The sequence below is a fragment of the Miscanthus floridulus genome, chromosome 1 (genome assembly GCF_019320115.1).
Source record: "Miscanthus floridulus cultivar M001 chromosome 1, ASM1932011v1, whole genome shotgun sequence".
In the NCBI taxonomy this organism is placed as follows: Eukaryota; Viridiplantae; Streptophyta; class Magnoliopsida; order Poales; family Poaceae; genus Miscanthus; species Miscanthus floridulus.
The window spans coordinates 193,754,931-193,772,767 of record NC_089580.1 but is presented as its reverse complement, the minus strand read 5'-3'; the positions used below and the strand labels follow the sequence as shown (position 1 = coordinate 193,772,767).

General features: G+C 49.9%; 2 protein-coding genes across 4 annotated transcripts; one reads left to right on the top strand and one right to left on the bottom strand.

Annotated features, from left to right (window-relative positions):
- Positions 1-3,430: 3,430 nt before the first annotated feature.
- LOC136552738 (cell number regulator 13-like) lies at positions 3,431-7,573 on the top strand. 2 transcript variants are annotated; one of them, XM_066544306.1, is made up of 8 exons: positions 3,431-3,771; positions 3,889-4,570; positions 5,194-5,642; positions 5,973-6,079; positions 6,342-6,413; positions 6,640-6,746; positions 7,063-7,156; positions 7,369-7,573. In XM_066544306.1, the coding sequence occupies exons 2-8, from the start codon at positions 4,163-4,165 to the stop codon at positions 7,416-7,418; spliced, it is 1,287 nt and encodes a 428-aa protein (XP_066400403.1). In that variant the 5' UTR covers positions 3,431-3,771; positions 3,889-4,162; the 3' UTR covers positions 7,419-7,573. The 2 variants fall into 2 exon arrangements, with proteins under 2 accessions (XP_066400403.1, XP_066400410.1); XM_066544313.1 differs by lacking the exon at positions 3,431-3,771 and having other exon boundaries at positions 3,860-4,570.
- Positions 7,574-8,015: 442 nt separating this feature from the next.
- On the bottom strand, positions 8,016-14,740 carry LOC136552723 (ABC transporter G family member 22-like). 2 transcript variants are annotated; one of them, XM_066544297.1, is made up of 10 exons: positions 14,222-14,740; positions 14,077-14,147; positions 13,757-13,980; positions 10,686-10,841; positions 10,419-10,602; positions 10,099-10,341; positions 9,662-9,949; positions 9,268-9,552; positions 8,589-8,696; positions 8,016-8,469 (listed from the first exon to the last, which is right to left on the bottom strand). In XM_066544297.1, exons 1-10 carry the CDS (start codon positions 14,640-14,642, stop codon positions 8,248-8,250), a joined length of 2,202 nt encoding a protein of 733 aa, XP_066400394.1. In that variant the 5' UTR covers positions 14,643-14,740; the 3' UTR covers positions 8,016-8,247. The 2 variants fall into 2 exon arrangements, with proteins under 2 accessions (XP_066400394.1, XP_066400386.1); XM_066544289.1 differs by having other exon boundaries at positions 10,036-10,341; positions 14,222-14,739.
- Positions 14,741-17,837: the final 3,097 nt, after the last annotated feature.

The window sequence follows — 17,837 nt, the reverse complement described above, 5'->3', positions numbered from 1 at the left end:
TGGATGTGACCGGCGCGTCGCCCTAGTACTTCAAGGACAGACCACTCCAACGGCCACGCCGTCATAGGAACAGGCTACAGGGCACGGACATGCCGCCTCCGACCGCATGATGCCGTGTAGCTAGCAAATGTACTACCCTTGTCTCCCCTTCAACTATAAAAGGGAGGGACCAGGGCCGCTTCGGAGGAGACACGGGCAATTAGACCTAGGCTCACGCGCGAACACACTCACTCAATTCACGCACACTCTCCCACGGCCTGAGAGCAACGTCTCAAGTAGCCCGCACCCCTCCACGCCGAGACTTGGGACTAGCTCCCTCTTTCACCCAGCTTGTAACCCCCTACTACAAGCACTTCGGTGCAAGGAATATAAGATCGATCTCTCAGACTGGACGTAGGGCACCGATTGCCTGAACCAGTATAAACCTTGTGTCTCTTTGCATCACCATCTGGGATTGGGTACACGCAGTACAAATTTACTAGTTGGTTGAGGACCCCTCGGTCCGAAACACCGACACCAGGGTACCACAAGTGGTCCTTGCAGGTTCTCCACACGACCAGCACACCTTCGATGAGTACCTACGGTGGCGATGTGGCGATTGACGAGGACTCGGAGGAAGATATCATCGAAGATGTGTACGATGTCACCACTAGGAAGGACGCACAGCTACAGAGAGCCCCACTTTAAAGATACGTGGTAAGATACTTGAATGGTACAATTTGTTATCCTTTTGGTATTAAGTATGTGTACTAAAACTGTCCAACCGTATTTCTGTACCCAGGCGACACAATTGTCAAGGCAGTCCAACGAAGCAGCGTTCCGGCTTCACGAGTCTAGAGGGCAGGGGCCAGGCATTCTCGCGGCTTTTGTGGAGGTAAACATAAACTTATCCGTTTCAAAAATATTTCTTTATTGTATATGCGTTTGGCTAATGAACTAACTTTAATGTCTATTTATGCAGAAGGTGAAGAAGAGCTGCAGGAAGCTAGCTCAGAAGTTGAGCTGCATTGACACTCCTTATGAGGAACTGTCACTCCCCACGCGGTCGGGTGGCATGTCTTTAGCCTCTTTGAGGACACTAGCTGGCTCTTCTCAGGCGATGACGCAGGGTGCCACTTTCGTGGTGCGTACACCACCACATCATAGCGCTGGGAAGGACCCTGCAACCAAGGACGAGGAGGACGACGATGACGACGACGACGAACCCCCGGGCTTCCACAGATAGCACGACCAGTGGGACGAATGGCCGTAGGACGAGATCAGCATGTGTCAGCTAGGTGGTGCCCCGTTTGGCACCCAAAGAGCCTCACAGGTACTAACAAAGATAGTTTGTTTTAGTACGTAGGCTCCATGAACTAACGATCATAAAGAATTATAGGTAATCATGCGTATCATATACCTACAGGGTACGAGCCGTACACATCGTCGACGCGACCATACCGACGTTGGCTACACTCTCAATGTGTTGCCAATAAATCCGAAGAGACAGAGGCGTCCGAGGGATCCTTACACTCCTGTGTCTTAGTTTGTTTAGGTCAAACGAATATTGACATCCGAAACTTGCGGGGTTATTTGGTTATGTTATGTCAAACTTATGTCAAAACAATGAATATGTTATGTGGCAGCTTATCAACTTGCTTCTTATTCGTTTCGTTGAGTCGCGGCAGCACTGCTGGCGAGATTAAGTACCCTGCGTTCGGGAACCGACAGTCCCGGCGTATCTGGACACCGGTGGCAATTTTTCGTAATTGATTAGTTAAAACGATGCATAACCGTATTATGAAAGACGAAAAACTAATCATTGGCTTATCAAATTCTCTATTCGGCCGTGAAAAAAACTCAACAAAATACGAGCGCGACGCGTTTCGATTCTACCATCCCGGTAGCCCAGGCCGATGGCAGGCGCAGCAGCCAGGTGGTGTGGCTGCTCGCGCGGTATGGTCGGTCCAGCCGCGCCACGCAACAGGGCGCGGCACTGCCGCGCCAGGGTCGGTGGCGCGGCAGGACCCACCACGTCAGCGCCCCCGGCCGGCCCGCGCCACGTCAGCCCTGTGCCGCGCCACCATGGATGGCGCGACACAGGCATTTGGCCACGCCAGGGCAATAGACGCGGCTAAAAGTGTTAGTTAAAAAAAACGACAGCGTTAGATTTAAAATTATATTAAAAAAGAGTTAAAATTTTAAAAAAAAATCGCTGTAGTCCGTGACGTTGTCGCCCTCCCGGGCCCGGCCTCCCCCGCCTGCCGTTTGACGGTTTGAGAGCGTCCGGTGTGTGAAGCTGACTGCAAACCGAAACAGGCACGCAATCTGAGCCAGTAGCCATCACGCTCGCCCTGTGACTGTGAGCTACTACGTCGTGAATCGTGATGAGGTCGCACACTCGCACTGAGGCCCGAGGTACACGAACGCACTAGCCATGCAAAAGCACCCAAGTTGGTGGGACCGTGGGAGTGGAGGGACCGACCCAAACATGAAACATCCATCCCAGGACGTGCCAAGGGCCATGCCATGCCATGAGATGCGTGTGTTGTGGATGGGCAGCTGGGCGGCTGGTACCACTCAGCACTCAAGGACCACCACCTTCGGCGCATGCAAGTGCGCTGGTGGCCTGGTGCAGTGCAGCCTGCAGGGTGCGTGGTACTGGTACCCGCGGCGCACGCGCACGTCCATTTCGTCCCCGGACAGACTTGCCAGTGCAGCTGCAGGGGCCTTTTTGGAACAAAAATGTATAAATAAATAAATAAATAATCCTAGCCTAGTAGGATGGTAGTACTCCTACAACCACCAGGTTACAAGTCCAACCAACCATTATTCCAACCACCGGCTCACGGGCGCTCGCACCGCGCAGCAGCCGGGTCTGTTTAATTCCAACGCTCAAGTACTGAACCCGAACCTCGGAATCTGAACGAGCGGATGGCCCACTCGTCAGTGGCACGCGGCGGAGCGATCAATTCCAATTCCCCTCTCCCTGCTGAAACGCACAACCCTCCCGAGAAATTAAGGCCACAGTTTCACCAAATTCCCAACTTTAACCTTATGCAAAAAGAAGATTCCCCGTCATATCAAATTTGCGGTACATGTATGAAGTACTAAATGTTGACGAAATCAAAAACTAATTACACAATTTGGTTGTAATTTGCGAGACGAACGTTTTGAGCCTAATTAGTCAACGATTAGACAATTATTACCAAATAAAAACAAAACGACAGTGTAGCTACAGTGTTTCAGCGGCGCCAACTCGGTGCAACTAAACGTGGCCTAACTACTCCTTCCTTTGTCGCCGATCGCGGTGGAGTGCCAGTGCTGCTGCCCCCCACGGCCCCACCTGCCTGCCCACGAGCCACGGGTGACGACGAGAGCAAGCGAGCGAGAGCGAGCCAAGCACGGCACCCGCGCACAGCACGAGGACCCAGACCTGCGCGAGTGCGCGGGGCGTGGCGCGGGCGGCACGGACTCGGAGACGGACATGGGGAACGCAACATGGCTGTGGTGGTCAGTGGAGTGAACCGGTGAGGAGTGCCAGCCCGACCAGCAGTAACCGCCGACGCAACAGAGAAGAGCGAGGTGGGAGGAGAGGGACTGGCCTCATCCACTCTCCCTTCCATCCACTTGCAGGCATTGCCTGTTCTCCATTCCAGTTCGCGGCTCCGCGGCTCGAGGACGGAGCGGAGGGAGGGAGAGGCGCCGGTGCGCATCCCCAGTCCCATCTCCATCCAACTCACGACTCTGCCACGGGCCACGGCCGGAGTTGGAGGAGGCGGCGCCAGCCAGGTAACGTAAGCTGCCGAACTTTTACCGGCATTTTGGGAGCCGTTTTTTTACGCCGGAGATGGGTCGGCGCGAGCGAAAAGATCTGCAGTGTGATCTCGGTTAATTTCTTCCTCTCAGGCAAGCGAAGGGAATGCCGGCGTTCTAGCCTCGCAGATCTGCTCCGCCGCGCTCTGTTTACCGGGAATTTCGGAGGCTAAGAGCTCAGGTTATCGCAGAAGCTCGCGAGCATGGCCATGGCCGAGGGGGAGAAGCGCCATGCCGGGTAGGGCTCTCTGATCTCGTAGACCTTGCACGCGGCCCGGCCCGAAGGCTTCCCGTTCGTTCCGCCGGCTAGCCGAGAACGAAAACCGATCGAGTGATTGCTTGACTCGGGAGCAAAGCCGAGGTCGCGATGGCGTCGTGGGACAACCTCGGGGAGCTCTCCAACATCGCGCAGCTCACGGGTCTGGACGCCGTCAAGCTCATCTCCCTCATCGTCAGGGCGGCGTCCACGGCCCGGCTGCACAAGCGCAACTGCCGCCGCTTCGCGCAGCACCTCAAGCTCATCGGCGGCCTGCTGGAGCAGCTCCGCGTGTCGGAGCTCCGGAAGTACCCGGAGACGCGGGAGCCGCTGGAGCAGCTCGAGGACGCGCTCCGCCGGGGCTACCTGCTCGTCAACTCCTGCCAGGACCGCTCCTACCTCTACCTCCTCGCCATGGGCTGGAACATCGTCTACCAGTTCCGCAAGGCGCAGAGCGAGATCGACAATTACCTACGCCTCGTCCCGCTCATCACGCTCGTCGACAATGCCCGCATTCGGGTCGGTAATCGGCTTCACCTCTCCCTTTTTCTACCCTACCTGTTTGTTTACAGGCATCTCACGATTTTTAGTTGTTGATTATTGGTTTTCCAGTGTATAAGAGTGTTATCGTAGGTAGGTACCTAGACTGGATGTGGTCCTTGCAGGCTTTTTTCAGAAACACAGATTTCCTATCTGATGATGGGGATATTCTGGTTTACTGTAGACACTATTAGATTAGATGAAAGGTGATGTGCACCATTCTTTGGTTCTAGTACTAGAGTATACGTATGGTACGTGCTGCCTGGAATATCTTCTTTTGAGGTTCTAGATAGAGTCACTAGGGGTGGTTTTCCTGCATGATCTGATTGGTTTCTTGTTTTCTGTTAGTTGGCCATGAAGCTGGTAGGACCAAGAATCTCTGATGTTTTTGGATACATTTTTTATGCTGTCGTTTTCATTGTTCCTATACACCTGTTAAGTTGTAGTTTTATTTTTTGTAGATAATGCCTGTGAACTTGTAGATAGTAGGTTAAGCTGAATTCAGTATAGTGTAGCCAATTGTTTTGCTCCAGGGAAATACCACCTTTTGATCTTCCTACCTATATCCTGTTTGTCTTATTCTTCATCTTTTCTTTTCCTAGGATCGGCTTGAGTATATTGAGAGGGACCAATGTGAATATTCTTTTGACGAGGAAGACAAGAAAGTGCAAGATGCTTTGTTAAATCCTGACCCTTGCACGAATCCTACAATAGTGCTCAAGAAGACTCTGTCATGTTCCTATCCAAACTTGCCTTTCAATGAGGCCCTCCGAAAGGAAAGTGAGAAGCTTCAGGTTGAGCTTCAAAGATCACAGAGCAACATGGATCTGGGTTCGTGTGAGGTTATTCAACACCTGCTTGGAGTAACCAAAACTGTGGAATCTACAATTCCAGACGAAGAAACAAATGCCAAAGCTTCGGAAAAGAAGGGTTCAAACTACAGTGAATCCAAAGGAGATAGTGCAAAATCGTTTGATGATGATGACGACTATCCTAAGAAGCAAAAGGATGACTATCCTAAGAAGCAAAAGGATACCTGCAGCACACAACGGTGAGTAAATTAGATTTGTTAGTTCTGATGACTCTTTCTTTACCATTTTCCTCTTGGGATTAACATCAATCTGATCTGTGAATTGTGTGGGTTGCGAGTGATATGAGATCTGTATACATGCCATTGACCATTGCCTTGATGTAATTGTGGTACACAATAATAAACCTGACTCTTGTGCATATCTTTTTTTTAAAAGATGAAAGAGAAATTAGGTTATCGTAGACAAATGGAAGTAAAATGGGAAAGAACAGTTCACTCTGTGCACACCAAGCAGCTGCTAATACATACTATAAAACATCTGGTAGTTCTGATGATGTATGTCCGATGCAGATGTTCTTCACAAGTTCCATATGGTCATGATCTTGTCTCAAGTAGAGGATCATACAGCGATGAGTGGCATGCAGATTTACTTGGCTGCTGTTCAGAACCGGCTTTGTGTATGTCTATTAACGTTATCTTTGAACTATGGAAATTTTATTATTATAATTTTATTTGCTCTGTTTAGTATAATGTTTCAATAATTTTACTGTACCATTTTACATGCTATTTTGACTTTTGTGGATAGTTTTTCAGCTTTGTATCTAGCTTAGTTTGGTTTTCCTTTGTATTGTTGTCAGTTTATAATTGGTCAATCCAGGCATGGGGATTTTTACTAACATGATTTTGTTTCCTTTGCATGTGTTCGTTATGATAACATAGGTTTGAAGACCTTGTTCTTCCCCTGTGGAACCTTCTCGAGAATTGCTTCAGTTGCCAAGGACAGACCAATGTGTAAGAATCTGAAAGTGAAAATAGTCATCGCCTTAACTATGCCAAGTTTTTGTTGTATAGTAAATTTGTAATCTGTTAATTACTTAATTTCAACCATGTGGCATTCCATCTTGAGTCCAAAATTTTCTTTAAAGCAAGTAAAATCATACATCCTTTCAAGTAGAATGCTATCACACCTTTTGTAAGCTAAAGCCCTCTTTACACGGTCTTTCTGTGTTGTTTTCAGCTTCTGGAGAGGCTTGCAATGACATTATGGCATACTCCCTAATATTGTCCTGCTGCTGTTATACGTGCTGTGTAAGGAGAAAGCTTCGCCAAAAGATGGACATTGCGGTAAATATTTCAGAATGTGTTACTAGTTGATATTAAGTAGAAATGCTCATTTCTTAACTTGGCACTGAACTACCTCTGGGATTGACCATACCATATGCATGTGACTGATTAATTGCTAAAACCAGAATATCCAGCAAAAACAGCTTTCGATTATCTTGATGAAATTAACTTATACAGCATGTCCATTTTACCATTACTATTGAAGAGGTTTGTCAAGAGATTGTGTACATACGTAACTTGACAATAGCTTTCTTTATATACTAGCGAACTTATTGAAGCCTTCAGTACCAAAGTTTAAATGGTGTGCTTCTGACAGGGAGGCTGCTGTGATGACTTTCTTTCACATCTGCTGTGTTGTTGCTGTGCGCTTGTTCAAGAATGGCGGGAAGTTGAGATCCGTGGAGCATATAGTGAGTTTCCTACTTGAATGCTTCTTGTAAACCATGGCTAAATTAGGCCTGGGTTATTCAGGTTCAGGAAACAGAAGGCCAAGCTGCCCTCCTGATAATAAATTGAAAACATTGTAGTAAAACGCCTTGTATCTACCACTAGTACTTTGTAAGCACTGTTTTCCAACATTCGATTCAGCAATATTAATCTCCATGTGCCGCATTTCGTGCAGGCAAAAAGACGAAGGTTACCGCACCGCCATGTCAATATATGGAGCATTAAACAGCCGTATGCCCGTATGGGTAGACCTGAACTTCTGTAAAGATATTAACAGAATATCTGATATCGTACTGCCTGAGTTGTGATACTACACTATTTCTGTAAAGATGTTATGCTTACTGTCCATTGTTCATTGTTCGTCCTGGTACTTCCATGTATATGTTGGGGCATAGCAGCAGAGTATGTACTTTGTAAACACCAGTTACAGGCCTATAGAGCCTAACATCGGTTAACACCGTCAGTTCTTGGCAAGAAAGTTCTTGCGTGTGCCTTTCTACCCTAATAGCAGTTACAAAAAATGAAGAGATCTAGTCACAAATTGGAAAGATCGATGGAGCCCAGAATTTTAGTAGTATAACAGATGAACATTGCAGAAATGGGACCTTACAAGGGTGATGTAGATGAAACAAACATTGATTTATATCTTCCTTCTGAGCTATGGGACATCAGACCTTCATTCTGTGCTTCCATCGCGAAGAACTTGTATAATGTCACTGAAGTATATGAGCATGATTTGTCCTAAAGCTACCCATCCTAAGATTATGCCCTCAATCTAAACTCATGCTTATTAATTTTCAAATCACTTTAAACGCGTAATCGTTGACTCGTGACGGAAAATTTACAGCACACCTTGTCTCTGATACTCGCTACAGATTCTTGTTGTTCGGTGTTGGTTTTTGCTTTGAACTTAGTTGAAAAAGACAGAAAAGTAAAAAAAGAATTCCATCTTTTCACAGCGCAATATAACACAAACTTCCCTACACACCCAACCTTGCAGCCTCCAGGAGCTCAGGCTTCAGTTAGTGCGCGCACAGGCAAGTGAAGCGATGCGCTAGCTGCTTCCAGCCTTCACCCTTCTCAGGGACAGGTAGGCCAGCGCCCGGTACCCGATGATCATCGCGACGAGAGCTGCCACCTCGGTGGCACCGTTGTCCATGTGTTTCGTGGTGGTCAGGATGTCCGGCACGGGATCATACTGCACCTTCAGCAGGAGCCTGTAGGTGTGGTAGTTGAAGGACAGGTAGCGCAGCCAGGAGATGAACGGCGGAACCCTCTGCAGACCATCAGAGTCGAATGAAGGCAATGCACGGAACAGAAATATTCAGTGGTCCAAGCCACACACATTTCCGCGTGTGGTAACTACTTCAGAACTGAATTATGTAGTGCACTAACCTTTACAAAGAAGCCTCCTGCTAGCATGAATGTCATGACAGTAACTGAAGCTAGAGTTGTTGCCTTCTTGATATCCAGCAGGGTAGCTCCAATTGCCAATCCTAGTCCCTGCACATCACTTTTTGCTGAAATTCTACTATTTATCGAAATTTGGCTTATGCTGATTTGTTGTGAGAGGGAAACACTGTTCGTTCGCTGAAAAGTACTGCTAAAGTAGTGCTACAGAACAGGGCGATTGTTGATACCTTTTTTCAATGCATCCTAACATTAACAGATAAGTTCAGTTTAACATTCTAACATTAATCATTAGAGAGCATCCTCACGTTCAATTTCTGTCTCTCATTCATCTCTTTTCTTTTCCAACCCACAACTAAAGGTGTTAAAAATGGTTTATATTCAGTTTCTCACAAACTTGTTTGTGAAATCAAATGACTATTCTAACGATGTTGACTATAAATATGGGGAACAGGTTTGAGGTTGATCAGGTGTTCTTGAGTTCTTCACTTACAACCAATGCAAGTCACACTGTAAGTCTGTAACTAGTTAACTGTCAGTAACTTTCTTTTAGAAAATTAAATATGCAAGCATCACGTTACTCCTCCAGGTTTGTCCTTTTACAAAGGGTAAAACAAGAGATTGGAATAGTATTGCATAAGGAGACTAGCTCTGAATTTAGTACCTGAGCAGCAATTATGCTGAGAAAGACAGTCAGCACGCTAAGAAAGAAATGTGTGGCAGTAGCTTTGAGGCCTGCCATGAAGTAGACGATCACCATAAATATGACAGGAAGGAAAAGGTCAAGTGGTAGATCACTTGTCGTTCTCGCCAAGAAGTATGCACTGAGCTTGTACATGTCAACTGCACGCTCCTTGTTCAACATTGCCCTCTCTTGAGGGAATGTGAAGATTGCAGTAAACACAGGAAAGAAACCCCAAAACACAGCAATGAAAAACAGTAGGCCAGCCTGTACACACAAATGGCATTGTTTTACATTAAGATGTATCTATTAGTCATATGGTAATTAGTGTAACCAATTGAACTCTGGAATCAAAAAGCTGGTTCTGTGTGCATACCTGATCCTCTAGACCTTTTAGTGTGCTGGGATCAGAGCGCCACCACAATAAACCTAAGATAATCGATGTAGCTATGACTTGGGTGATTCTCATCCAACTCAGATAATCATGTCGTCGTTCCTTGATCCCTCTACAAAAGAGGATGGAGTATTGCTGCCACCAGGAAGTGCCCCACTCTCGCTTCGATGATGTTATAGTTGCCTTCAGATCATCACAAATAGGCAGCGGTGCTAGAAGCTTCTTCTTCTCCTTAAAAGCCACTCGAGTCTCATAGGCATCTACCAAATACTGCAGAACATCATAAATAAATTATTCAATACAGTTAAAAACCAATCCATACATCATAACATCAGCACATTGATTTCATGCTTCACCTCATGAACATCTTGTGCTGATGGCCTGTGGTCATTCTTGGAATTATTATTCTCCATATGCACCTTGTCATCTAATTCTGAAGGGACTGAGACATCATTAGTCTTTCCATTGGCGAGATCCAGTAGAAACTCTGCAGGGTTCATTGCAATAAGTGGGGTGCATCCAATGGACTGGAAGTATGGCATGGCTTCAGATGCCTTCCCAAAGTATAGCAAACTTCCTTTGCCCAAGAGGATAAGCTTGTCGAACTTATGAAACAGCCTGCTAGATGGTTGGTGAATTGTGGTGATTACCGTCTTCCCATCCTGCAGAAATCAACTAAATTAAATATGAACTGAACTGATGACGTCTTATTTGACGTTACTTGTTACTTCCACATCACCTCAGCTATGTCATGAAGAAGTTGAACGATCCTTAGAGCTGTAGTTGAATCCAGCCCAGATGTTGGCTCATCCAGAAACAGTAAAGATGGATTGATTAAAATCTCATTTCCAATGCAAACTCTTTTCCTTTCACCCCCTGAAACCCCACGTATAAACGATCCTCCGATCATTGTGTCCTGGCACCTTTGAATGCATAAAATTAAGCTGCCTTGTAAGAACAGTAATAAAGATGCAAAAACGTGGAAAATATAAGATGCGTGGTCTACCTTTCAAGACCAAGCTCATATATGATGTCCATCGCCCGCTCTTTCTTTTGTTGTCGTGTCATTGTTCTTGGGAGACGAAGTAGTGCCGCATAAGTCAATGTCTCCTTCACAGTAAGATGGGTAAAGAGAACATCATCTTGAGTCACAAATCCTATCCTGCAAGCAAATATGAGTCCAAGTATATGTCAACATGCGTACTCATAAGTCACAACTCACAACCTATGAAGCAACAGTTATTAAACTGCAGGACACCATTTACAGAAGTCAGCACAGTACAGCCCTGGAGCCAAAGAAAAAACATTACTAAAGGAGAGATTGTCTATGTGCTGCCACAAACTTCCAGGTTCACAGTATGAGATGTTGCGAGGTTTCCTTCAGAGAATTGTACATGCCACCTGACAATTATGAGATGTTACATCCCACATTCTAAATTGCAAACTAAGTGCTGGTTTTACCTTATTAATTTCACCAACTGGAAGTAGCGAAAACAAGCATATAGTTAAGAATTAGTGGATCTACTAAACTGATGTCCTTTCTTAGTGTCTCCCCAAGGACGCTCCTGAAGAGTGAAGACTAGTAAATCAGGGCCTTATCAACAGCTACAACTAAAACGACTAGGACTGGACAGAAGTAGACAGGGAGGCAGTCCTTGTAACCAGTGACAGGCTCAAGAGGAGAATCATCAGCGACGGAGGCAGCGGTGGGGCTGGGGGGGCTAGAGCCCCCCCCCCCCCCCCCCCCCCCCTACCGATCCTGGGCACGTGGACCCCCCTAAGCCCTCCCTTGAAATTTTATGCATATATGTATTAGGTAGGAGGGGCTAAGGTTAAGAGAAGATAAAAAAGCCTGTTCAGCCCCTCCTAAATTTTTTTCTGGCTTCGTCCTTGAGCATCATCACTCATAGGAAAGATGGTTCCGAGAATCTGACTTTTCAGGAGACGTTGACATCTGAACACATAGACTTACATTTAACAGGCGCGAGGGCTTAGCCTCTAACCAGAGTTGGCTACGGAAATAAGTCAATGTCTCCTTCAGTAAGAGGGTAAAGAGAACATCATCTTGAGTACAGCCCTGGAACAAAACAAAACAACATTACTAAAGGAGAAATCGTCTATGTGCTGCCGCAAAACTTCCAGGCTCATTTATATCTACTCTTTAACCTTCTGAAAGTCTCCCTTTTGGAGAAAAGAAACTTGACACATCCATTAACTGTCTCTCAAAGCCTCAACTCCTACACTCTACAGACCACTTAAAGAGCCCCAAAACTATTTCATGTCATTGATCGATATAACACTTTAGCTCCCTCATGTAGTCTCAATATTTTTTAAGACATTGTGATGCTTCCTTCAGAGAATTGTACATGCCACCTGACAATTATGAGATGTTACATCTCGCATTCTAAATTGCAAATCAAGTGCTGGTTTTACCTTATTAATTTGTCCAACCGGAAGTAGCGAAAACAAACATATAGTTAACAGTTAGTGGATCTACTAAACTGATGTCCTTTTTTGGTGTCTACACAAGGACACTACTGAAGACTAGTAATTTAGTAAAGCACAAGTCCTTATCAACAGCTACATCTAAAACGACTGTTACTGGACAGAAGTAGAGAGGGAGGCAGTCCTTGTAACCAGTGACAGGCATGAGGAGAAGAGTATCATCATTCATAGGAATGGGTGGTTCCGAGAATCCGATAGATGTTTCAGGAATCAGGAGACGTAGACGTCTGAACACAGAGACTTACGTTTAACAGGCGCGAGGGCTCAGCCTCTAACCAGAGTTGGCTACGGAAATCTGTCGAACAGGTTGCAGGCACGCGGCCACGTGGGATTGGCAACATACCACACGCTGCTCTGCTAGCCAGGAGATCACTGATTAGTTAGTGGCTCTTGCTCATTGGATCTGCGAAGAATCGACCCTGGATCTCAACCGCTGAATCCATGACCATGAAGGAGCGCTGATAGGCTGGGCGTTGGGATTGGGGCCACCGAGGCACCCACGGCCCACCCATCATACAGAATTACAGATGGTAATGGCGACAGGCGAGTCGCAGCCGAAACATGAGACTGATATAGCGGGTTGTCCGACAAAAAATTGGGTGCAGCCACCAAACACCGTGCAGACCTGCTTGGATCTGGTGACACATGTCCAAGAAAATCCATCACGCGGTCAGATGGTACTCTAAAAATAGACTAAAAATAATGGATTTTTTTGGGACACCAAACAGCTCTGCACGGCGGGAGGGTGCAGCCAGACTGCGCCGAATTTTTCCCCCACGAGGGAGCACCGCAACATTTGTAGTCGCCGGAGGACCGCACCGTGCTACGGACAATTCATTCGGCGGAAGGCGTCTGTGATTCTGGAGGAGGCGAGGGGAAGGGGGGAAGGGTCGCTGCCGGCGAGGAGTGGCGCCATGCCGACGAAGGGAACTAACGGATCGGACTCGAGGAAGTGGCTGCCACGCCGAACCAAGCCGACGAGAGAGAGCTAGCCCACGAACAGCAGGCCCGTATATAGAGGCTTGGACCGTTAAAAATAACTCACCTCATAGCACGAGACCCAGTTTTGGCCCAGTCTTTCTGCTGGGCTAGCGTAGGCGAAAACGACAAGGGAAAACACTGTCAGGTCAATTTCACCGGACACTGTACAGACGACACAGCGAATGTTGCATGAACAGTGAACCGAGGACAAAGAAGCCACGCATGATGAACAGTTAACAGAACAAGCAGGATAACCGTGAACAGCCATGGCTATGTAGCTAACTAGGCTATGCTTTTATCAGCTGCTAGACATAGACAAGCACAGCCACACAGGCACGCGTGCATGCTGCATGCACGGTGTCCACCTGTAGCAGCGAGGAACACCTCATCGGCGACCGATGGGCCCACTCAACTTACCGAAAGCTACAGACCACACAATTTAATTAGGCGCGCCCATCAGCTAATAATAATGAGTAACTCCGCCCCAGAAAAATTAATTAACCAATTATTAATGAGCCCGGCGACCGAGCTAAATCAACCGGAGTCGTGTCATGGAGGACACGGCCGGCAGCAGGTAGGTAGCTAGGTTACCTGCGCTTGAGGGACTTGCTGTAGGGCTCGTCGTTGTAGGATATGCAGCCCTCGACGGCGCCGCTGCCGGGCCTCCCGCCCAGGATGCTCAGCAGCGTCGTCTTGCCGCTGCCGGACGGGCCCATCAGCGCCAGCACCTCGCCGGGGGACGCCGACCCGGATATCCCTCCCAGAATCTCCCGCGGCGAGCCCTTCCCCGCCACCCTGTACTTCACCTCCGCAAACTGCATGCATACTCACAGTGACAGTGATACAATCGAAGTTTTTTGCTGCAGCATGCAAGGTGTATATTTTCTGGTTGTGGTTTCGATCGGTTTTACCTTGAGGTATATCGGCAAGGTCGGCTCGGTCATGAGCTTCTTGCGCCGTGTGCCGGCCTCGATGTCCATCGCTGCCGCGGGGCATGCATGCATAGAGTGAGCTAGCTAGCTTCGGATGGACTGATATGAAATGGTGCGTACGTACGGTTCTCGTCGTCGTCGCTGAAGGGCGGTGGGTCGGCGGAGCACATGTGCTGGAGCGGCGGGGTGAAGCCGGTGAAGGTGAAGGAGAAGCCGAGGCTGGCGCTGGAGGCGCGGCTGAGCGCGGCGCCGCTGCCGACGAGGTCCTCCACGTCCAGCTTCAGCTGCGCGCTCCGGGACTTGCGGATGTGGCTGTTGTTGTTGCCGCCGCCGACCGACGCGGAGCGCCGCTTCCTCCCGAAGCTGGACTTGCGCGACAGGCTGGCGGCGTCCGCCGGCGTGCTCAGCACCGTCTCCGCCGACGGCGTCCGGCTCAGCGACTGCGACGGCGCCAGCTGTTCCGACTTGGTCCGCCCGATCCCTGCTCCTCCTCCGCCGCCGCCGCCCGCGGCGTCCATCATCGGCTTCTCCATTATCGACTCCATCGTCACCTAGCTGTCTGCTGTGTCTACGTGCGTGCGTGCGCGCGCGCGCACGGCTACATAACTGTAGCTTTTACACGGGCGGGGCGATATATACTTCTGCGACTGCCAGGGACAGACAGACCCGGCCCGCGCGAGCGCCTAGACTAGCTAGACACAGGCAGGCAGGTAGGCAGGCAGAGCGCGAGGAGGAGGCGAGCTCTGGCGGTGGCGAGAGCGACGGAGGGGCAGGGGCTCGCCAGCGCGGCGCGACCGTGACGGGTGGCCCGGCCGCGGCCCGCGCATTGATGGCGCGGGAAAGTGGGGGGGTGTGGCCGCGCGCGCCAGGGCTGCCACCCTCCACACACGGCGGCCTCACGACGACGTATCGCGCAGGGCATTGCACCTGCGCTTGCGCGCGGCTGGCGGGTCCGGTCGAGCGATAGGGATCGGGCTGCCGTGCCGCCACGCTCTCCATCGCCTCCGCCATCTAGCCACCTGGCGGATTCCTGGCTTCAACTCAATCGCGGAATCGCCCCCTGTTCCATTCCCTCCCTGCACCGTCTGCTCGGGACGGCTCGTCCTCTCGCCGGCCGGCGTCCTCATCTTTAAATTTGGACCTGGATAGATATTTGCGCATTCAATCATTTTGTTTGCCTAATAATTATGTATATATATTGGTTTTGTTTGGTTACACTGCTGACTGCTGCTGAGGTGGAGTATGTCGTTGGCGAATTCAATTCGAACAGTTTCTCGTCCAGTTCAGAATGCAGGGAGGGACGAAATTCACATAGATTCGTTCGATTTTCAGCATCGCAACACAATCTGAGGGGATTCACATTCCTCCGCTGTCCACACTGTGTCTGTGGCATCATGCACAGTAATTAATTGCACGCGCCTACGGATGGCAACTCTGTCTGAGCTACGATCCGATGGCTCACGACACCCGAGCACAGTGACTACAGACCACCGCGACGACGACAGAGACACGACACGAGTCGTGCACGGCTCTTCGTTTCCGTCCTGCTGTCCAGTTCCTTCAACCCATAGACGGGGTCTGTCTCTCAGTGTCTCGAACCTATCATACAGACATGTATAAAGACAGGTCATACAACCCATAGATGAGGGTCCATCTCTAAGCTGTTTAATACATTTTTTATACCATCGGTGGTGAAGACCGCTCTGAGTTTGTACAACGCGAGCCGAAGTCGTCTGTAAATGTTGGAGCACGAGCCCGCGTCCTCCTTTCATGAAGCGACGAGGCTGCTGTCTCTAAGTTTTGACAAGGAGCTCTGTGAAAAAAAACTAACATACAGACGGGCTTGAAAGGACCCGATGTACGTGTCCTAAGAAACGGCAGAGAGCAGCAGGGACTGACTGACGCTGAATGGCCATGGCTAGTTGGTTGCTGGCAGAAGCGAGCACTGTTTGCATGCAGCCTCGCGGCAGGAGTTGCGGTCGACAACAGCGGCAAGTGGCCAAGTGGGGGTGAACTGCATGCGGTCGGAGCGGCGACCCGGTCTTTTCCTATGAATGCCAGGTACCGGAGAAGGGAGATGGGAGTCCGGCGAGAGGAGCCGGGGAGCAGGGAGAATGATGGGACAGACCGTTGCACTGCCTTGCTCAGATGGGAGACCGGAGATGGCGGCGTGCCGTTGGATCCTGTCCTCACACCGTGCCCCTGCCCCCATTATGGTGAGGTGATCGAGCAACGGACAGTCAGGCAGCACGGAACGGGAGGGAATAGGCCACCCGTGGCAGAGGACCAAAGACTTGCCAGCGGACGACGCTCTGCTGCAAGTTGGCAGAAATTTTCGTCCCAAAATGGTGGAGACCAACTGCACCAGATCGGGAGAGGCAGGGAAGGAACGATATGGGATGTTGATGTTGTTAGGTTTGATCTCCCACCAGTTAGGCCCAACGGCCTATTTGGGTCTTGTTCTCGCGTCCTGATCGGGGACGCCCAACCCTACATGGTTGGTGGGCCCCCGTCGCACAGCGCTATAAAGGAAAGGTGGGGGCCGGGGCTCGCAGTACGAGGTTCACCGCGCCGCCAGTCACCCCACCGACATCCTAACCCTAACCCGATCTTGAGAAGGGGCGCTGCTAGCGACGGGAAGCACCACCGACGCCGGCAACGCCACCCTGACGCACACGCCGCCGCCGAGGACGCCACAGTGCCGACTCCTCCCTCTCCACCGAACGTCGCTGCCGGCGCGCAGATGGTGTACGCCAACGAGACCCCGGCCGGTGCTTCGACCACTACGGCCTTCGATGGTTTGCTATATCTCACTCCCCTTCTCTCTGCCTCTCATGTAAATCCCGAACATGTATTCTATTCCTATGCAATATATCCCGATCTGATGAATATGACTAAAGAGAAATCCAACAATGGTATCAGAGCCACGGTTAGAGAAGAAATCAGATCGGGGTAAGAAAGGAAATGAAACCGACCGATCTGATGCGGATCGGGGATAAGAAAATAGAAAGAAGAACCCTATACCTAAATCCTTTCGGATAAGAGAAGAACCCTAGACCTAAATCCCTTCGGGTAAGAGAAAACCCTAGACCCAAATCTGAAAGAAGAAAGAAAGGAAAGAATATGAACGAACCCTAACCCTATTTTCCCATTCGGATAAACCCGAAAAGAACAACTCAAATCAGAAAGGGGAAAGTGGAGGACGGATCTACCTCGCCGTGCGTCGGATGAACCTTCGCCGGCGCGGGAGAAGAAGCCGAGCCGAGGGCGCTGGCTCGCCGAGCTCGGCCAAGGAAGCGCTGTGGCCAGGCCGCTCGACGGCGGCGTGCTCACCCGTTGGGGAGCACGCGCGCCGGCGAGGGGGCCGGCGACGGCGTCGAGGCTCGCTCCACCACCCGCTCGCTCGTCGCGCTCGCTCTCAGTTGCGGCTGCGCTGCGTTGAAGAGAGAAGAGAGAGTGCGGCGAAGAAGAAGAGAGAGAGAGAGAGCAGGCGCGAATGCGCTAGGGTTTCTAGGCCACCGGCCACGGCGACGTTTTTGATCCGGCCGAAATGGACGCCTGGCCGTCGGATCAAGACGGACGCTCGAGATTGGATGGGCCAACTCACCGGCCCAGGCGGGCGTGAGCGCGCGCGGCACTTTGCCGGCCCAGGCCCAGGTTGCGGCCTAGGTGCGGCCTACGTGCGCGCGAAGGACTGGGCCGAGCCGGCTTTTGCCGTCTTGGGCCGCGCTGGGCTGACA

Bases quoted from the DNA above. Each gene is read 5' to 3' on its own strand.
- LOC136552738 (XM_066544306.1), top strand. From the start codon at position 4,163: ATGGCGTCGTGGGACAACCTCGGGGAGCTCTCCAACATCGCGCAGCTC. The intron at 5,643-5,972 runs GTGAGTAAATTA...TGTCCGATGCAG, and splicing joins GATACCTGCAGCACACAACG to ATGTTCTTCACAAGTTCCAT. The intron at 7,157-7,368 runs GTGAGTTTCCTA...CATTTCGTGCAG, and splicing joins TGAGATCCGTGGAGCATATA to GCAAAAAGACGAAGGTTACC.
- LOC136552723 (XM_066544289.1), bottom strand. From the start codon at position 14,642: ATGGAGTCGATAATGGAGAAGCCGATGATGGACGCCGCGGGCGGCGGC. The intron at 14,148-14,221 runs GTACGTACGCAC...GCCCCGCGGCAG, and splicing joins CAGCGACGACGACGAGAACC to CGATGGACATCGAGGCCGGC. The intron at 9,950-10,035 runs GTGAAGCATGAA...GATGTTCTGCAG, and splicing joins CAGCACAAGATGTTCATGAG to TATTTGGTAGATGCCTATGA.